This window comes from Peromyscus maniculatus, chromosome 3, assembly GCF_049852395.1.
Source record: "Peromyscus maniculatus bairdii isolate BWxNUB_F1_BW_parent chromosome 3, HU_Pman_BW_mat_3.1, whole genome shotgun sequence".
NCBI classification, from domain to species: domain Eukaryota; kingdom Metazoa; phylum Chordata; class Mammalia; order Rodentia; family Cricetidae; genus Peromyscus; species Peromyscus maniculatus.
The window spans coordinates 5565591-5586988 of NC_134854.1; the positions used below are offsets into that span (position 1 = coordinate 5565591).

At 41.1% G+C, this 21398-nt stretch overlaps 1 protein-coding gene across 1 annotated transcript in view; it reads left to right on the plus strand.

Annotated features, from left to right (window-relative positions):
* Fam3c (FAM3 metabolism regulating signaling molecule C) overlaps positions 1–21101 on the plus strand; it is a 48680-nt gene extending 27579 nt beyond the window's left edge. The window contains exons 6-10 of the mRNA XM_076566157.1: positions 5551–5609; positions 6655–6705; positions 8965–9049; positions 18300–18426; positions 19125–21101. Coding sequence (XP_076422272.1) covers positions 5551–5609; positions 6655–6705; positions 8965–9049; positions 18300–18426; positions 19125–19214 — 412 coding nt within the window. The 3' untranslated portion in view covers positions 19215–21101. The remainder of the gene's footprint in view (positions 1–5550; positions 5610–6654; positions 6706–8964; positions 9050–18299; positions 18427–19124) is intronic.
* The last annotated feature ends 297 nt before the right edge of the window (positions 21102–21398 follow it).

Sequence of the window (21398 nt, forward strand, 5' to 3'; positions counted from 1 at the left end):
GATTAAAGGTATGCGCTGCCATTGCCCAGCTCTCCACAGGGCTCTTGACCACAAATCCCATATAAAATACTGTGTCAGAACAAAGCCCCATTGACAACCTTCCCAGAGCACTGAATGCTTCCAATTATAGGTCAGTGTCTTTCGTTTTTGAGAGCTGCTTGCTGAGGTGTGAAGTGACCTCGTGGTCGTGGCCGGCCTTTTGCACTCCACTGCTCTGGGCCGGGCTGAGTGGCTCCGTGGTTGTGGTGTTCTGCACAGGATGCTGGTAGGTTTATCGTCCTGCCTTGTCAGCTATCACAAGTTCCTGCCTCTGGAATTGCAAACCCTGCCTTTAGTTGTTTTTTCATCTGATTGCTCAGAAAACTCGGGACATGAGCTCATTTAAAATTCACGTAAAATAATGGATATGACATTTGGCTTTGTAGACTAGACTAAGATGGTGTACAGGTAAACAGCAGAAACTGGGCTGTTTCTCCCAGCTTTTTATGCATGAATTTCACACAGAGCTTTTAAGTTAAATATGCGGGAACTGTGGAAGGATTGGCCACCTGGGGCAACATTTTCTTGCAAAATTGATGCTCACTGAGCTCTGTTCATTCCCGTTCTTTGCCCTCATGCTATCGGCAGCCCCTGTCAAATCAGTTACTTTCTGACTTTTCGGTACCCCAGATCTCAGCAAAGTGCATGGGGTTTGGAAGTTTCTAGGTTTTTAGAGACAGTCCTCTTTGTTTTCACCTTTGCTTCACTAAAGACTCAGTTTGAGTCTAAATAATAGGATGAAAGTTCATTCGGAATACCTCACCCACAGGTCATCTTTGGATGCATGGAGTTTAGTGCAAGGAAGAGATCAAAGCCTTTTCAGACACTGGTTTTCCAACCACAGTTGCATAGGTCAGAAGATAACTGTTTCTTAAGCGTAGGGCTCAGCATCATTGTGCCAGGCTGGGAGCCAGATTCTTTGGTTCTAGCATGGTGGGCATGTCATGTAGGATTTATACTGTGCAGTAGTTTGACCCAAAAATTGGGGTTGCCCACCAATCAGCTGCATTTCAAGAATCATTCTGCCATTCCCATGAGAGATTAATAATTGATGAAATTTTATAGCTAGGCCTCAGGTCATGACGCTGGTCCCTGTAGAAGGGCTTCATAACTGGCCAGCGACCTCCAGTGGGATGCTGCAAGGACCAAGTCCAGTGCCTTTTCCTGTATGTTTATTTCTGTATTGAAAATGCATGAAGTTTTTAAACAATGCTAACATAAAGCATAAGAATCTGCTTGCCTAGACAACACTCAATTCATATGTTCAAGTGGTTATTGGATCTGGTTTCCCCTCTCATGGGATATACATACAGTCTAGCAGGGCTGACAGGTACCTAAAAAGTAAGTGCAAGTAAGTGCTGTCAATCAGGACACCAGCTGTGCAGGCAGTGGCCATAAGTGATGCTTCCTAGTGGGAGTGAGTGAGTAGAGTCCAGCTTGAGATTGTCAGTGAGGGGAAAGGGTCCAACTTGAGATTGAGTGTTGAGGATTGATTCTAAGACACTGAGTGTGCTCTGAGAACCTAGGGATCAGGAGACAACTAGAGGCAGAGCAGATAGGTCTGAACGTCCCAGACATGAGGCACATGGTCAGCCCATATGGGAGGAAAGTTCTAGAAGTGAGTGGGCCAGACCACACAGGAACTTCTGAGCAGTGCAGATTGAGGTCATTTTCTAAGTGTGCTGAGACAGTTTTCAGACTTACTTACGATTTCGTTTGTATTGAAAAACTAATTTCATAGCTATATAAAATGACTTACATAGTGGAATAAAGAACAGTGGGAAGGCCATGATTAGTCACACTGGCTACTTGACATGGTATGTCTACTCATAACAATTTTTTTTGCCTGTCTACCCTACAAAATGTGCAAGTACATACTAAAAATGTGTGTATCCTTGCACCTGGTCTGAGTACAGGAACTCACCACGGAGAGAATACTCTAGATTGCGGTGTCTGGGCAGGGCTAATTTCGCTCCCTATGGTCTGTTGGCTCTTTGACATAGCTGTAGAGGTTCCACTTGCAGAGCCAAGGCTGTTGAACATTTCTAGCGCTCAGGCAAGCTCCCTCTAAGATGTTTAAAGTAGCCAGAGCTGGTGGCAGGTATGTGAAGCAAAGCTGTGTTTGAAAATGTTATATAGTGTTTATGCCATTTCCTTGGTTTTTGTTTTGTTTGTTTGTTTGTTTTTTGCCTGAAGGTGTGTGGTTGGCCATAGGGCCTTCACAGTCATAAGGAATGGTAAATATTTTCATTGCTGTGACCACTCTTGATGTGTTTGGTGGTTTTCATTGATGGTAAGTCTCTCTGGTTCCATCTATTTAAAACTTGATAGGTTGCTGCCCTCTCGTGGGAAGCCTGGGGAACTGTGCTTCCTGCTGCCTTTTCTTTGTTCTGAGATGGACTGAAGTTTATTGGAATAGAGTAGCATGTTCCAAGATGATCTCTACTTGGAAAATCACTGGAGTTTGGTTGTTAACCCACACATTAGCTGTAACCATTGCTTTTGGCTACCAGTGATGGAATTTACATATCTAATGTGCTTCCCCGGGTCTGGAGCGCTCCCCTCCTCTGATGCAGCCCGGCCAGTTGTCCTGTGGTGAAACTTATGTCGTCTTATGTGTATGCTCAAGACAAATTCTTCTGTTGGTACAGCTTGGAGATGTAGTTCATATACCTACACTTCCTGTTTGTAGTATGCAATCACTGGTTTGTGGTATGATTCACTGTTGTGTACAAACTGTGCCATAGTCCATTTTAGGCTTTTTCTTCCTTTCTCTTTCATTCATTCTTTTTTGGCCTCTGTCTCTAGAATGCTGGGATTGCAGTCCCAGCATAAAACATTGCCATACTACCAAAAGAAACTGTGTCCTTTAGCTCCGTCCGGCTCTTCTTCGTTTTCATTCTTCTCCACACCTAAATCCTAAATAACCTTGTTTGCTTCTGTCCCTAGAGATTGCTTGTTTCGTAGATGTATTATTATCTGTGGTCTTTGGTAACAGGCTTCTTTGCTTGGTGTAACGTTTTCAAGGTTCATCCACCGTGTAGCTCACATTATTTCTTTTCATGGATGAATTCTTCTCCATTATAGATGTGCCTCATTTGCTTTGTCCTCTATCGGTTGATAGGTGTATGAATATTTTCCCTCGCTGACTGTCCAGAACAGTGTTTCTGAAGCTTTTCTATACAGGTTGTGTGTGGATGGGTTTTCACTCTCTGTGCTTGGACTATAGTGGACTTTTCTTTCAGGTAGCTGTCTGGCATTTGGAGGAACCGTCAGATTGGTTTTCCAAAGTGGCCTCATCGGTTGACCTGTGTACCAACAGTGTGGAGTCCTGGGTCCTCCATGTGCCTGTGCCTCTAGTCGGAGTGAAGTTGTAGCTCTTTGAGTCCATGATTTGTGCCTCCCTAGTTGTTAATAATGTCTTGCGTTTTTTAAAATTTACCATAGAGAACTGTTCATCCCAACCTTCTGTTTTTTAAAATTGATTGATTATTGGTATTTCCTCTTTGGGTTGTTTGCATAAGGCTTTCTTAGCCATTTACTTTCTATTACCTGTTTCAGGTGAATTTATTGTCATCATTATGTAGTTGGTTCTGTAATAACTGATTGTTCCTATTCTGTTTTTCTGTGGTATGTTTGAGCTACTTATATTCCCTGTACATGCTGATAGGTGAGGCATTAAGTCTATCATTTTAGCATTTTATTCTATTTTCAGATTGTTTTACTTTGAGTTTTTGTTTGTTTGTTTATTTCTTTGTTTGTTTTTGTTTTTGGAAACAGTGTTTCTTTGTATAATCTTGGCTGTCCTAGAATTAGCTCTGTAGACCAGGCTGGCCTCGAACTCAGAGATCTATCTGCCTCTGCCTCCCAAGTGCTGGGATTAAAGGTATGTGCCACCACCACCCAACTTACTTTGAGTTTTATGATCATTTTTAAAAGTTTAATTTGAGAGGAGTAGCTGGGAAGAGGAGGTGGGTAATGAGATATATGATCAAAGTACATTCTAAGCACATGCAAAATGTAATGAGATGCATTCATATTTATAATATATGGTAATACAAACATTTTAAGAAGTTTCTTTACTGTTTTTTTGAGTACGTCCCTTTGTAGATACTTTATACTGATTACTGTCTGTGCCTTAACAGGAAGATGTTGAAACTAAGATCTAGACTTAAGAAAAAGAGGAGAAAATGTTATTTGTGTAGCTGAGACCTAGCTGCGCATCATAACATTGTTTGGCTTGTTCTTACATTGCAAACAGCAGAACGAGGAAGTAGCTGGCTAGTAAAGATGTTCTCATCACCAGATAAATGAAGCTTCAGCACTATTTTAGTTTTTCCTTTGTCTTACTCATTTACACACATGAGGATGTCACTCAGTAATTGTTGGAATTTTGTTCCCTACAACCTTAGCTCAGTTACATATGGGAGTTTGGTGGCAATCAGTTGATGTGTTCTGTGAGAATCAATCGACTCTGAGGAATGTAGGATGAAGTATTATACATTTCTTGTGCAAAATTGTGCACTACACGTTCTGTCAGGAAAATTTGCAGTGTACTAATGTGAGCACGGCACTCTCTTCCAACACACTGATGGGGAAGTTGCTCATACCTTGAATTCTATTAATTTAACATTACCTGCAAATTTGGGTTTAATATTCAATAAAGTAAACTGATATCAAGCCAGTGTGCCCTCCATCCCACACTGTCAACGGGCATTATGGTCTGTAAGCTGCAGTGATGTTGGTTGTCTCCGGCAGCCCATTTGTGGCTGTGGTGAGATTCCTGTGGCTGGTGCATTCCTTTTGAGTGCAGAGAAAGTGTACGCTAATAATCGCTAGGAAAATGGGAAAATGTTCACGGTGAGGTGACATGGGCATGATAATGCTCCGTTACTCCTCTGGCTTCCGAATTGAAAGTGTCTCTATAGAACATGACTCCATTCATGTCACAGTATCACGGTGACCCTACAGAAGATGGAGAAGAGAGGGCATGGTCTTTGGCTTCTTGACAGTGGTGGAAATTGAGTCCTGCTCTGCCCATGTCCTAAAGTATTGCCTCAGGTGGCACGGCACAGTATGAGATAAAGTAGTAGCACTGTGGCATTTGAGACATAATGCTTCTATTTTAAAGAATTTACTTTCTTTGTATGTGTCTGGATATGTGCATGTGAGTGCAGGCGTTGATGGCGGCCAGAGGCATCAGATCCCCTGTAGTTGGAGTTAGAGGTGGTTGTGAGCCTCCTGACATGGGTCTTGATCCTCTGTATGAGTAGTACATGTTCTAATTATTTCTCGAGCACCATTGTACCTTTATGTGTATTTTTTAATTTTATGAAGTATTATTTGAATTGACATTATAGTTGACTCAACATAAGGCTGTCTTTGATGTAGTAAGCTTTTAATGTGCTGAGTTGAGTATTTGATATGTGTATAATACCTTTTTTTGCATTATATTTTTGTGACATGTTTCCATATATTCTAATGAGTTCGTCTTGACTTCTTTCCCTTTAGTTTGATGAGTGGTGTTAAGAACAATGTTGGAAGAGGAATAAATGTTGCCTTGGTAAATGGTAAGAATAATTATTGTGCATTATTGATGTGATCAATGGGTATATTTATGTCCCACACTAAAATTTACCCTTGGCATCAGAGTAGAAAGCACTACTCAATACTGAAGCCTTCCCAACAAGGGTGCCCACTTGGCCAAACCATTGCAGATGAAGACTTGGGATCTTCTTATGGGTAGCACGTTTTCATGGGCATATTGCAGCCATGTGCATTGTGTGGCGAGCTTCTTGTGAAACTGCAAGCTACTAGTCTGATACTAAGTAGACGCCATCTTGCTGCACCTTTTAGAATTCTTACTAACATGAAGATAGGTAATCAGGATGAAGGGCGTGTAAAATGACAAAGGATGGTGGACTCTTAATAAGCAGAGGGAAGAATAAAGTCATAGTTTGTTTTAAGTTTTCAGTACTGTCCACATTCTTCTCAGAGGTCCATTTGTGCAAATATGTTCACTGAGTCCTGGACATAGTGTGTGTTAAAAAAAGTCAGTTTTAAGCATCCTGCCCACGAAGTACAGGCTGCCTTTGTACACTAGCCTCTGTTCAGCCACTTATTTCCCATAACTGCCTGGGGTGGGTAGAATCTCCCAGCAGCTCAGCCAACCCCCAGCAGGGAAAAGCTCTCTGCTTTTTTTCATAGGTGAGAATTATCTGACTTTGTACTTTCTTTTTCCCAAGTAAAAATTTTAATGTCTCTTCTTCTACTTAATTGATCTTTGAGATAAAATAAGTATACATTTTATTTGGGGGGGGGAGCTTTAGTATAGATTGTTGTTTTCGTCCTGATTTAAATAGATAATTTTTTTGCTGTAGAGGTTATGTATTGGTGGTAATGTCACGGGTTGATGATCGCACATGAACGTGAAGTGTATAACACAGAGCTGATCTGAAGTCAGCGATGCATAGCTGTGTGCATGATTCAGATCGTAAGTTCTAGAAGCAGTTCCTTCTGTTGATGAGTTCATGTCACTCGTTGGGTTAGACCTTTTTTTTTTTTCTACACTGATATTTCCGTTGTGTGATTTAATATGTATTCTGTCTCTTTCAGGGAAAACAGGGGAGGTGCTAGACACCAAATATTTTGACATGTGGGGAGGAGGTACGTGCAACATACACTGTGCTCCTGCTGGCTGACGCGGAACCCATTTGAGAGAGAGCCGTGCTCGTTCGCATTTCCGTTTTCTCTCCCTCTGTCTGTTCTCACTGTGTGTCTGGCCATGTTTAAGTGGGCTGTCATGTTGCATGCCGTTTGGTTATGGTAGGAAGATCGCCTGTGATTGGGATTCCAATGAGATTTGAAGGACATTAGTGCCCCTGTTCTGACAGGACAACTGACTCCAAGCCCTGAGTCGGTTTCGATTTCTGCCTGAAAGTCAGAATCGTCTGAAGACTAGTATAACCAGTTCACACAGTTTCAGACTGAAAGAATCCCACGAATCTATCCAGTTTCTAACTTTGAATTCTGCTATTACAGTAGCAAACATTTGAGAAAAGACATGGGCTTTTCTTTGTAATTTACTGGACTCAGAACAAGCCACAGATATTTTTCCCTTCCGTGTTTGGGAGTCCTAGGAATAGCTTCAAATACTGTCACCATCAAATACTGGTGAAATTGAAGCAAATACTGGCTCCCCAAAGAATGTTACCCCAAAGAGAAAGGTCTCTTTAAAACAAGGAAAGCGTATTTATTTTCATGATTTTGATGGTGTGTAGGTATGTGCACATGGAGCAGGTGCCTGAAGAGGCATGTAGCCCTGGACTCCAGGAGCTGGAGTTACAGGTGTTGTGAGCCACCTGATGTGGGTGCTGGAGCCTGATTCAAGTCCTCCAGAAGAGTAACAAGTTACTCTGGAGTTAGCGACTAAGTCAAGGGTTAGCCTAACCTGAGCCACCTTTCCAGTCCCCAGGATTTCTCCGTCTTTAAGGCAGGCAGGCCAACCTGGCTTACCTCTCGGTTCCCTGGCTTCTTTATATTTACCCTACAAGCCAGCGGCTCTCAGGCTTCCAGACATTTATGTTCAGTTTTCAGACAAGCTAACATGTCCAATATTTCTTCAGCTTTTAATAAGATGCTATGTATTATTTATTTAAGCTTTAGAGAATGTTTCATAACTGTCAGAGCTATATTAAATTACACTGTTCCCATCAATTTTAGATTCTGAGAGCATAATTGCTCTTAGTATAATTTATAACGTAGAAACTCTTCCATGAAGCTGTTGAAATTGGGCATGTAAACAGAGCTCTGGTATAGCTCTCACTGCCCATCACAGACACCAGATTGCTGCCAAAGACTCTTCCTGGTTCAGAAATAATAGCAGTTTAGTGCCATCTTTTCATTTCAATGGAAAGGATTTGTTGGCATTTATGTTTCTACGTTGAAAATGTGGTTTTGGTAAAATATAATCAATTAGAGAAAAATCTTTGGAATCTTTGATGTTGAAAAAAATAGGGAAGACTTGCAGTAATATAGGTTTGGAGTACATTTAGACTTGTGGTCTATAAGGAAAGCTAACATTGCAAAGAGTCCGCGATGGAAAATGCTTTAGTACCTCACCAGAATGTCTGGCAGCACCAGCTTGCACTCAGCGAGCTAGAGTATCGAGAAGTTCCTGTGGACTTGATATGGAAGAGGACCGATGTTGACCATAATTAGTTTGGCTTTTAGTCACTGTCTGCATTCCTTACCCCAGTTTGTTACAAAGTGATACGCCTAGAAACTATAAATCTGCCTTTTTACAGAGGTCTCTGAGGAGTAGATAGAAGCAGGGCTTCCTGTTCCCAGAAAAGCACCCATATTAACATTCAAGGCCATGCCCCTTGTGGTCCCCAAAGCTTCTCATGAACCTGAGAATCAGGGACTGTAAGCCCAGTTACATATTTTCTCGTGGACCTGAGAATCAGGCTTCCTGTGAATTGTAAACCCAGTATGTATTTCTTCATATGAACCTGAGAATCAGGCTTCCTGTGGACTGTAAGCCCAGTTACATACTTATGAGATCCCTGAGGTCCTCACTTTACAAGAGGTGCATTTACATGACTTTACTATGGATTTTTATTGGCCTTGATGGTATGAGTACAAAAGACACAAGATGATTCAGAACTGGGAAATCAGGAAATGGAGGGACGATATTAAAGAATAAATTTGGTAATTTTGTTTAGTATATTTTTTTTCTTCCCTGGGTGGACTCAAAAACCTTGAATTTTTAAACTTTTCCTAAGATTTGTCTGTTTTACCTGTACATTACTTTTCATTAGATAGTTGTTTTGTGGAAACTGCATATGACATTAATTTTAGAAATTATTGTGATAGTAATTCCATCATCTACAAAGAAAATCCCCAGCCCTTTTTTTCTTTCAGATGTGGCACCGTTCATTGAGTTTCTGAAGAACATACCAGATGGAACGGTCGTGTTAATGGCAACATACGACGATGGAGCAACCAAGTATGTAAAATTAAAGCCGAACACAGCTTTTGGAGCTATACTTATCCTTTAAAAAGCAATGCATTTTCATTGAAAAACAGTCTATTAAATTGATAAGGTAGCTGTAGATAAGCACTATCGCCTTCTAAAAAGTCTTATTTCTTTCCTGTCTTTACGTGTAATGATTCTTCATGTTAGGATGAAATTTAAATCACATTTACATAGTATTTTATACTTTCTTTTATATTGTAACAGTATTAAACTGTTTTCTCTAACTTCCCTCTTTTTTGTATTTTGGATTAACATTCTTCAGTAGCATTTTTATGGCTCCTAGCAGTTTGACCTTCTGGGCTCACATTGTGGAACAGTCCCTCTGTAACTGGAAAGGTTTTCATCTAATGAATAATGTGATAACTTTTATATAATTTTTTCTCTGTACTTTTGATTATAACGTTATGGTGAATTTCTAAAAGTGAAATTAATGGTCAGGGACATAGATGTGAGGTGTGTGTGTGTATGTATGTGTATGTGTGTACGCGTACATATGAGTGCTAATACCGATGGAGGCCAGAAGTATTAGATTCTCTGCAGCTCGAGTTACGGGTGATTGTGAGCCACCTGCCATGGGTGCTGGGAATCTAATTTGGGTCCTTTGCCCGAACAGAAGCATTCTTACCCACTGAGCCTTCTCTGCAGCCCAGGATTTATATAGTTTTCATAAAGTTTTGTAACTTGTTTTCTTGTATTGTGTATGTTGTGAAATGTGGAAAGCATAGAAAATCACAAAGAGAAAAAAAGAAGTTAGATCATCTCATTGTGCAGGATAACAGTTGAAAACATTGTAGATTCTTTCCATTTCCGATGACTTCCTGCACATAGTTCTTCACTTTAAGTATTGCAGATGGCAGCACTTAAAACATACCTTTCCACTTATTGGTGTGTATTTCCCAATATTAAATATTTCTTACAATATAGTTGTTCACGTCTCATTGTTTTAAAATGTATGATTTTATAATCTTAAAAAAAATCAATGTGACCTGTTTTCTTAAGATAAAAATTTTAAGTGAGATTATTATGTGTACATTTTTTAGAGTTTCCAGTTATAGAATTTTTTTAATGGCTTATTTCATTATTTATGAGATTAGACTTGTGTGTGTGTGTGTGTGTGTGTGTGTGTGTGTGTGTGTGTGTGTGTGTGTTAGGTGTTTTTTTTTTCTTCCTTTTTTTTGTATTTTCTTTTATGAATTATCCTTTGACCATTCAAGTTGACCCATATTGATTGGTAAGAACCCTTTATATCATAAGCTATTAACAAGTTCTTCTATTGAAAATACAGTTTTTGTAGACAGTTTGCTTCTAATTTTGTCAGCTTTAGGTCCCTTTGACCTCTGGCAGAGCAGGGTAGCATTTACATAGTTGAGCCTGTAGGTTTTCCCTTTAGTTTCTCTGACTCTTAAACTCAAGAAATATTTTCCATCTCCTAACTAGATAATTAGTAGATTTTCTCTTGCAGAGATTTTACTCTTTTCCTGTATTTTAAAAACCCATTTGTCGTTTCCAGAGGTTTCCAGCATCTGTGTTGTGTCAGGCTCCAAGATGGCTTGGATTTTCTCTAGTTTCTTCTGTCAACCTCTTTCTTTCTGTTCCTACAGACACTGTTTCAGTTGCTCAATGACTGGTTTGTGAAAATGAGCGAGCTTTATTCCTCTCGGGTATTATTTTTGAGAGCGTTTTGTGAATGACATTGACATTGCATCTTCACTGAGTCAACTAATGATAATGTTCAGTCTATAAACGCGAAGCTTCATGTGACTGGCAGGTTCAGCTGGTTTTACATAGCAAAATAGTAGAGTCTAATTAATTAAACTTTATTCATTAAAAAGGTGACTGGTGCATTGGTTTGGCTAGATTATGGGTTATGGTATGTGTAATGACAACTTTTAGTATAAAAGCTCCCTTTCTGTCTGGACACACAAGACCTTCCTTTTTCACCGCATGCTTTTATTACTGAGCCTGAGGGGACTCTGATGAGATGCTGTCACCTTCAGAAGGTCACACTGTGGATGCCCCGAAGGGCACCTGAGGCAGGCAGCAAGCCTGAGCAAGTTCCTTCAATCTCAGCAGGGTCCTTGGACTTCCCGCCTGCTGGAGGCCAGCACCCTCGCCGCTTCCCTATTCAAAACAAAGGAGGCAGAGGCCATAGGGAAGAGATGCTGTCTTTTCAGGGTGGGCTCTCAGTGCTGTTCAGCCGTCCTCAGGGTAAATGAAACAGCAAGACAATGAACGCGTTCCCTCGTCACCTGATATCAAAATATTTGAAGCTAATTGACATTTTTCTTGTAGTTTTCCAGGCTCAATACACATAGCTTAGAAAACCTTTTATCATATTAGGCTCTTGTTCATTTCCCTTCCTGGCTGCGTTTCTTGGGCATTCTTCAGTTCATTATTGTCTCTCTTTAAATTAAACACAGTGTTCCAGATGTGGCCTGGCCAGAACGGCTACAATGGAGACGCTAACTTGCCATGTTTCGGAGATTACATTTCTTTGAATATTCATGCCGACTGGAATTATATTAGTTTTCTCTAAGCAATCAAATCACATTTTTGGCTCATAAATTTTTGGTCAAGTAAGATTGTTAAATTGTCAGATCTTTGCCTTTGATCTCAGACTTTTTTTTTTCTAAGCCACTGCCAAGTCAGGTTTTTCTTCATTCAGAATTTGATTTTGTTTAATGTAAATGAAGAACTTTATATTCATTTATTCCTGTTAGATGTGATTGTGCTGATTGGGCCTGCTTGGTCTTGAGTCTGACGTGTGTCCTCGGAGGGTTCCGAGATCCAGGCTTTGTACTCACTCCAAAGTCGTTCATGTGTCTAAATTTAAGCCCTTGATAAAAATGTTTACCGAGGGCAGCGTGCCACCAGACTGGAGACCTGGTTCCTCACGGGATTCTTCTGTTAATCTGCGGCAGGGATGGCTTTGCGGACAACGGCCGGTGTCACCCCGGTAGGCGGGCTCTCCAGCTGCGGCTTAGTTCTTTTACTCACAGCAGCGTTTTCTGAGGCGATCCGTTGCTAACTTGAAATTCATCGAGGAAACTAATTACAGTGCCCTGATCTGCTGCCATGAGCTTCAGTTTCAGAGATGTCATTTAGCTTGGCCTGATTCACTCCTCTGCCCGTCCCGCTAACTCCCCCTTGATGTCTCCCTTCATTGCTACCCTCACAAGGGCTGTGTGTTGTCTTCCGATCCAGAGTTTTGTTAGGGATTGGAATTCGGTTTAATTGGAGTCAGAGTTGTAGGTGTACAGTCACTTCTGGCTTTTAAGTGCAGTTCTAGATCAAGCTCACGTCTGTTTGCCCATCATGCACCTTACGGCTAAGTCATCATCCCCTATTTTCCTTAAAAACAAAACGAAAAGAACTAGATAACCAGTTGGTGCCCTTCCCGGGGGAGACTGTTTCTCAGCATCCCTTAGTTCCCTGTGGTGGTCTGTCCAGGGCTAAGGCCTCCTGAGCGCCCCCTCCCTGCCAAGTTACATGTCTGTTGGTATTCTTGTTCAGGTCATGTTTAGGCATGTTTAGGCCTGCCCCTGCTGACGTTTCTAGCTGCCGACATTTCTGCTCACAGCAGACTTCCTGTTCCTCTGACTCTTACAATCTTGTTGCCTCCTCTTCTGCCTGAGCCATGGAAGTGCCAGCATATGGACAGAGCATGTTGTATTTATTCACTTAGGAACACACACCACCACACCACCACCAATTAAAGAAAAAGAGTCTGGACATGAGACTCATGCCTTCAGTCCCAGCACTGGGTGGTGAGGGGGTGGGATGGGGGGCTGGTCTACGTAGTGAGTTTCAAGACTGCCAAGGCTACATAATGAAACCCTATCTCAAAAGAGGGAGGAAGGAAGGGAGAGACAGAGACAGGGAGGAGGGAGGGGGAGGAAGGGAGGGAAGCCATGAATTGGAAAAAGATCAATGAAAGGGATATGTGGGAGGATTAGGAGGAAGGAGAAGGAAGGGGAAATGGTGTCATCTCAAAAATAAAAAACAAAGGTTATTTTTAAAAATAAGATATATGAGAGTTACAGAAAGAAAACTCTGGAGTGTTAACACTTTTAATGTCTTAACATCTCCATTTTTTGTTTCTAAAACAGTTGCCGCTTCCTTAAATTGTCTGAGTGGTTTCCTTTAGAAATGGTGTGTGTGATGGATGTAGACCCAGAGGCTTAGATTGTCTTTAAAGTACAGACCTGGACTTGGTTGAGTTATGGCTCTCTTTTCTGTCACCCAAGCAATGCTCGCCTCCCTGGGCAGACTGCCTTGATCACACAGTATTCTGTTCCTCTTTCTGTAACACCAGGGTCCCTTCATTACACATCATTACTCTTTTTGTCTTTGTAGCAGATGCTGTTTTTTTTTTTTGTTTTGTTTTTTGTTTTTTGTGGTTTTGAGTTCTGTTTCATTCTGACATGGCTGGTCTTTATAGTATTTTGAAAAACTTTGTCTTTGGTAATGTGGTTTACCTTATACTTTTTTTGGGGGGTGGGGATTCGAGACAAGGTTTTTCTGTGTAGCTTTGCGCCTTTCCTGGAACTCATTCTGTAGCCCAGGCTGGCCTCGAACTCACAGAGATCCATACCTTATACTTTAAAAGCTTTCCTGTTTTCAATTAAGCCTTTCCTATGATAGCACTAGTTTAGAAATTACCTCCCTTCCCAGATTTTTACATAGTTAAATTATTAGTTGTGTTTGTTTGCTTGCTTGTTTTTACATTTATTTATTTTATTTATTTGTTGGGGGTGGGGACAGGGGGTACATGTCACATGTGTGAAGGTCAGAGGACAATTTTCAGGAGCTGGCTGTCTCCTGCCTTGCGGGCTCCAGGGATCAAACGTAGGCTACCAAGCTTGTAGGCATGTGTCCTAACGCATTGAGCCATCTCCTAGGCCCATGTTTGCTTGCTTTCAAAGAACTACATCCTCATAAGAACTCCTTAGGAGCTGTGTTTCATCTCTGGTCTCGATAGCCCCCTGTGATTATATTTCTTAGTCTTCAGACTTTAGAGGAGTGTGACCATTTTCTTCCAGAATTCCTGGTACTTATATTTCCTACATTGTTCTTTCCTGCTGATAACAATTGATTCCAGAGCACCAATTCTCCCTTCTCTGTTGTGTGCTTGGGAGGAGAGGCATGGCTTGGCTGGATGCTGTAGGCCTGTTGGGTGTACCTCCTTTCCCAGTAAGCATGGGACCTGAATGGAAACTTCCATCTCCAGTTGTTCCCTGTATGGTAGGGTATCCACCAGAGGAGACTGCTCGGACCTGGGTTTAAGTCAATAGAAAGTCTTTATTAGCCAGCTGGCAACTACACTTGGTGTTCAGGACCCCAGTGATCTCAGCCTTTCTCAGGGTGAGCTTTTAAGCATAAAAACTATGCCCTGGGTTGACATACTTCAGTTAACAAGAACAGTTAGCTGGAATTGGAACTATAGAAGCCATTTAGAGACTTTCCCAATACTTTGGACTTTGATAGATTGGGTATTTGTTTTCATTTTGGCAGGTAGCACTGTCTAGGTGCTGAGTTTTGTATGGCCTGGATGGGACTTCCATCATGAAGTCAGCTATGCTAAGGTTTCAGGGTCTGCTAAGTGTCTCTGTTCTGGGTCAACCCTGTGCATCATTAGGATGGCTTTACAAAACAACGTGACCCCCTGGCTTTGTTTCTTTTCTGTTGTGTCATTGGACAGCCTTCTATTTACCTTAAAGAAAATTCTTCACTAAAATAGTTGATTCAACATAATCCCTTAAAAATGTATTATTTATTGTGGACGTGTGAATGAGCACACACATTCCATGGTGTGCATGTGGAGGTCAGAGGGCAGCTTGCCAGAGGTGGTTCTTTACTTCCACCATGTCTGTCCTGGAGAACAAACGCAGCTCTTCATGCTTGGTGTCAAGAGCTTTTATTTTCTTGAGCCATCTTGCTGGCCCCCAACATTAAAAAGTGTGTGTGTGTGTGTGTGTGTGTGTGTGTGTGTGTGTGTGTGTGTGTGTGTGTGTGTGTGAGAGACAGAGACAGAGACAGAGACAGAGAGACGGACAAAACATTGTGTAGGCATGTGTGTGTCCTCTTCTCACTCTCTGCATTATTTCCTTGAGAAAGGGTCTCCAGCCGCACCTGGCACTTACAGTGTCTCAGCTGGGCCATTGGTCAGCAAGCAAGCCTCAGGTATCATCTTGCAGCCTCCATGCTCTCCCTAGCACCAGGGATACAGACCTATGTGGCCTCGCTGGCTTTTAGTGAACGTGCTGAGGCTCAAGCCCGGGTCCTCATGCACTCTTAGCCACCAAGTCATCTCCTTAGCTTTTTAAACATCAATTCAGAACTCGGCTAGTTAATACCATTAGTAAGTACTAAACACACAGCAAGTCCTTGCTACTTCCTTCCGAACCAGAAGCTTGAATCTCTGAGTTTTATGTTGTATTGATTATTCTGGGCTTTTAAAGAGAAGACATTTTGACACCTGTATATGTTACATTGTTTGGACATGGACTGCTTCACATTGATTTAGACTTCCTTCTGAAATATGAAATTGTCCTTTGCTTAATACAACCAAAAGGAACACTGAAACTAGACCTAAGTGTCTGGGTTTGAGCATTGTGGCCATGATTTGTTTCAGGAAAAGGTAGAAAGCAAGGGTACGAGTCCAGGGGGAAAGGCTGGAGGGAACCAGGGCCAGGTTTCCAACAGTCCTTTTATTTATTTTTAACTTTTAAATTCTGTGTGCATGTGTGTGTGTGGTATATGTCTCTGTGTAGAGGTCAGAGCAGGGTATTAAATGTCTTCTATTGCTCTCTGACTTACTGCCTTGAGACAGGGTTCCTTACTGAGCTGAAAGCTGACTAGTTGAGCTGACATCGTTTGTGCACACAGATACAGTTCTAGAAAGGGTAGGTGCTCTTCTCAGTTGCATGTGTCCAGATGTCAGTAATGCCAGTCTTGCTGGCAGGCTTTCTGAGGGGAACTCAGGTCTTTTATGCTAATTTCTTTCTGCACAAGAACATCATAATGTTCTCATGGAAAATGCAGGAGTTAACAGAATCAAGTTGATTCTTGCTCTGGTTAACTTGACATGGTTTATCCACATGGATCGTAATATTCACTTGTGAAATTCAAAAGCACAGAAAGATGATTGACTGCACCTTCAGTATATGTGTTTTAGTTCATATAAACTCTTTGATAGGAAACATTTTACTTTCTGTTTTTTAAAACAGGGGAACATACCTGCGTTTGGGTAACCCAACTGTTTGGGGAGCAGTGGTCACCATTGTTTGTGGATTTAAGATTCATTGTACTTTCTCTGAGGAATAAATGTGAATGGAGCCCCATGGCTCTCTTAGGAGGCAGTGATGTTGGCACCCCGTGAGCCTGCTGCCTGTCAGCCACATTGCAATATGTTTTATTCTTCTTTTAGTATCACAGCTCATCCGGCTGTGTTGACAGAAGCAAAGAATTCTTTCAAAAGTAGCCAAAAGTAGAGCACATAGCAAAACTGCATGTGTAGAAGAACCATGACTTTTGGGGACACAGGACTCAGCCAGTCCTTTCAGAGTTACCGTCCAGTGCAGATGGTGCTCCACAACAGAGCAAACCATGGGAAGTGATCGCTGAGCCCAGGCGGCTTAGACGGCATGGGCTCTTCTTCTTCTTCTTTTTTTAAATAGCCCACGCGGGCGCATGAGTGTATGTGTGTGTGTGTGTGTGTGTGTGTACATGTACGTACGTGTACATGTGTGTACATGCACGCAGGTGCCCTCAGAGGCCAGAGGCTTTGGACACCTGGAACTGAAGTTTCACATGGTTGTGAGCCACCCAATGTGGGCGCTGGGAACTGAGTCCTTCACAAGAGCTGCACCAGCCCTTCACTACTGCTCCGTTTCTCCAGTCCCATCATTATTATTATTATTATTATTATTATTATTATTATTATTATTATTATTATTATTATCATTAATTTTCATGGGCTCTTTTTGAGCATAGACAATACACTCCTTTTTAGTTTGCTTGTTCACACTGCTGCATCTTTTCAGAAGTGAGTCTGACAGGCTGCATATTCCCGGGGCTTTCGCTTGTTTTTCAGAGTCTAGTGAACTTCCTCCTGGGTGACACTCTGTAGCTGTGTTTGAAACAGTCTCCGAGTCCTGCGGATGTGATTATTTGAATACTTTGTGAGAGCAGAATGTTACATCAGTGTGTTCCATATTTTATAAAGCTCCCCTTTTAAATGCAAGGCGCCCCACGTATCTCATCAGTTTAAGATTGTGTTTTGTCCATTGAGGCATCAGAGAGCTGAAGGCTATGCTGGTGTGAATTGGCACCTTCCTCATTGATTGTCCTGCTGACACACACGCACGCACACACACGCACGCGCACACACACACACACATGGACACGCTGCCTTGGGTGCTAGCAGGATGGAGCTATAGGAATCTATAAAAGGTGGCTTTTTTTTGTCATTGGTGGTGGTTTTGTTTGTTTATATTGCAGGACTTCGTGTCAAACAGCCCGGGTACCTGATCCTTAGTGTTCCTTTTCTAGATTTATAGTTAGTGTTCATCTGCTTTGCTTCTGCTCTTTGGGAGGCAGGAGAGGGAATCGCTCCACATGTGGGACCCTCACATATTTTTAATGGCATCTTTCAGCTGAGAGATTGTCTGGAGGCTGACTTGTGTCATCACCTGCCTGATAAGCACTTAGCCCCTACGTGGCGTCTACGTTGTTTTTTTTTATTAAATAACGAAGTACAGTTTATATATCTATTCTCCAAATTTGTCTTAAATAAAAGACAGTGCTAAGAAGCCTCCAGTACCCATCAGCATCCACTTTTCTTCCATTCACATGGAACTCACAAAGGCTCTGGTGGAAAGTAAGGGAAAGACACTGGTTGCTTAGGAGCTGGATAGCCCTGTGGGCGTCTGTTAGCAGGGCCACGGTCTCCCTTGATGATGAATGGACTTGGGAATAACTAAATGAAGACAAATGTTAGGAAATGCAGATGTTTACCGGGTACTCTTAACTGCTAGTGTCTTGACTTTGCCTTTCATCGTCAAAGTAGGAATGTGGTTTGAGAATTTTTTTTTCTGTATTCATTTTTGTATATTCTCTGATTTAATCTGAAACGTTTTCACCCTCATATTCAGCGAGTCTCTCCGTAAGCATTTAAAAAGTGCAATGCCCCATGTTTATGTCTTGTCCTCTCTTTCAGACTTACTGATGAGGCGCGAAGGCTCATTGCTGAGCTGGGTAGTACGTCCATCACCAGCCTTGGTTTTCGAGATAACTGGGTCTTCTGTGGTGGGAAGGGCATTAAGACCAAAAGCCCCTTTGAACAGGTTAGTGTCTGAGATGTTCATAACTAATGGGCAGGAGTAAACTAGTGAAATTTTCTCATATAATATTCTCACACCAGTTATTTGAAAATTAGATTAAGTGCCAGGCAGTAGTGGTACTCTCCTTTAATCCCAGCACTTGGGAGGCAGAGACAGGTGGACCTCTGAGTTAGAGGCCAGCTAAGGCTATGAAGAAAAACCTGGTCTCAACCTTTGCCACCCCCAAAAAAGAGGGGGAAAAAATTAGATAAGCTAATACCGAGTATCTCCAGATAGTTTTTACAAGTTCTTGGTAAATAATTAAAATAATGATGACATTAAAAACATTTTTTCAAAACTTAATTATTTCCCTCTTATACAACAATGCATTATCACTCTCAGTTACTATGGATTTCAGTTATACTTTGATGCTTGAATCAGCTAATTTTGCAAATATCTCAGAACTGAAATAGAATATAAACTTATTGACAAATAATCCTTTAAAAACATTTGTAGATTTTTCTTTACAAGCTTTTTGTTTTTTAAGGTTTGCCAGATAGCTCCCAGCCCACAAGGGTCACTCAGTGAATGTCTTGAGCTGTAGTTTATGTTACCTCACTGTTGACATGCGTTACCAAGATGAGAGCAAGTGGGTTATGTTACTGCAAGTTAGCAGACCACAAGCATTTGTTAAACTGTGTCCTGTCGTTGTGTTCCCTCAGCACATAAAGAACAATAAGGATACAAACAAGTACGAAGGATGGCCTGAAGTGGTTGAGATGGAAGGATGCATCCCCCAGAAGCAAGACTGAAGGGAGTGTGAAGAGGAGAGGAATGCACTTTGACCCTGAAGGAGAGCTGGGAAGCAGCCGCTCCGTGTACATATTTTAGTAGCATGCGGCCAGCCAGGGTGTGCATGAGCCAGATTGTCTCTGTCGATTCCAGGATTATTTATTGCTAACATAAATGGCTACCTTTGTAAATAGTCCTCATTTACTGAACAAATCGCTGAGCCATTTTTTAAGCACAGTCCCCTAAAAGTGCAATGTTTAGACTTGAGTGGCAATAATGTACTTTAATTCTAAAAGCGTATACAGTGGGTAACCAGGGAGGCTGTAAAGGCATTGATTTCTATTCTGGTTGCTGTGAAACTATCATGGAAAAACACATGGCTTTTAGGGAAGAAATTTTGTTCGTACATATGTCTCTGTATAAATACCTGGCATGTGATGACAGTATCCTTTAAATTAAAGAGATTTTTGGCTAGTTGTATGTGTAATGTCATCTTACAGTCTGACTTCCGGTGTACTTCTTTTCATAGTCTTTATTTTTCCTTCCAAGGAAACCAAGAAATAAAATATTTCACATGAAAATTTTCATCAGATTTGTGAAAAGCACAACAGTTTTTTTAATACATTGAAAATTTAATGTAGGTGTCATTTGGGGTTCATCTTCTAGAGTTTGTGTTAGTGTGAATTCTATGATTTTGTATAAGCTATTTAGAGTAACCCTAGAGGGTGGGAGAGGACCGGAGAACCAGGTCAAGTCCCTTCCTCAGCTTCATCAGGTCATCCAAGACAGCTGGGCTAGCGCAGTTTGGGTGATGCAGACATTGGTCTGCTTTGCTCCCTTCATTGATCACGTGGTCTTAGAAGAGGAATTCTTTGTTATCATAGCTTTGATTTGTAAACCAAGAAATTCTGTTGTTTACTTCCAACTTCATAATAACAACCATTGGCTGCAATTTTGTAGCAGAATATTTGAAAAGTCCTAATTACTTTATTAGGGCACTAAATGCCTATCATATGCGACGTATATGGAATAGCTTAAAATGCATCATCACCAAAAGTAGTTCTCATGCTGCCTGTCATGGGATGAGGCAACACTTCAAATTGGAACCTAAAATGTAGATGGTTCGTATAAAAATCAAAAAGCAGTATTTGCTATTTCGTTAAAAGCTGGAAGCAGTTCAGATACTTCTTGAATATTACTGACCTTGTGATACCGTTTCTTCCCACAAACTGAATGTAGTAGTTCATAAGGGGACACATCTTCTGTGTTCAGACAAGTTTTGTACACTTTTAAGAGTTCTGGTGCTTCTATATCCATATCCATATAACTCATATCCAGCATATTTGTCTTGACATGTAAAATATTTCCCTTGATTTTGTAAGTCGTTTTACACTTTCAGGGGATTGAAAAATAAATGTTGCATTTTTTTTTTTAAATAATGTAAGTACTCTTGGTTTCACATTGTAAATTTGTGTGTGTGTATGTGTATGTGTGTGTATTTGACAAAGTACATACTATACCTGCAAAACATCACATGAGTGTCTTTTTGACAAATGGGTTTTTGTTTTGTACTTCCTAATGTAAAAATTAAGTCTCTGCCATCAAACACAGTAATACTCGGGATATATTTGAACATGTATAGAATTGAGTTGCTTGATAACAGGCTATCCCTTTGAATTCTGAGGACTGCAGAGATTTATTTTACAGTTGTGTAAAGTGTGAGGAGGGGTGAGATTGGCTATGTAACTGCCGCGGTGCAGTCATTTTTGTCTGGATCCTGTCTGTCTGGGTTGCGCCAGCTTAACTCTGGAAGCAATAATCAACTGTTTTACTTTCACATCAGCCTTAGAAGTGAAATGATGCTCATTTAATGTTGAGAATTTTGTTTATTAAAATCAAAGCTCTAACACTGCCGTGTAGTAGTTGAAGTGATGTGCGAGGGTCGGCTGCGGATGCAGTTCCAATTATCATCACAGATGCTTCCCTAGCGGAGGTGGGTGTGGGAGGTGGGTATGGGAGGAGGGTGTCGGAGGAGGGTGTTTGAAAAAGGAAGGAGGAACGAAGTGGATGGATATTGGGAAAATAAGAAAAATAAAGAAAATGCTTATATTAATTTTAATTTGGTTAAAGTTAAATTCATCATTTTCTTTTTGCTATATTTGTTTTTAAATCAATCAGCCAATATTTTGCAATTTTTATGATTT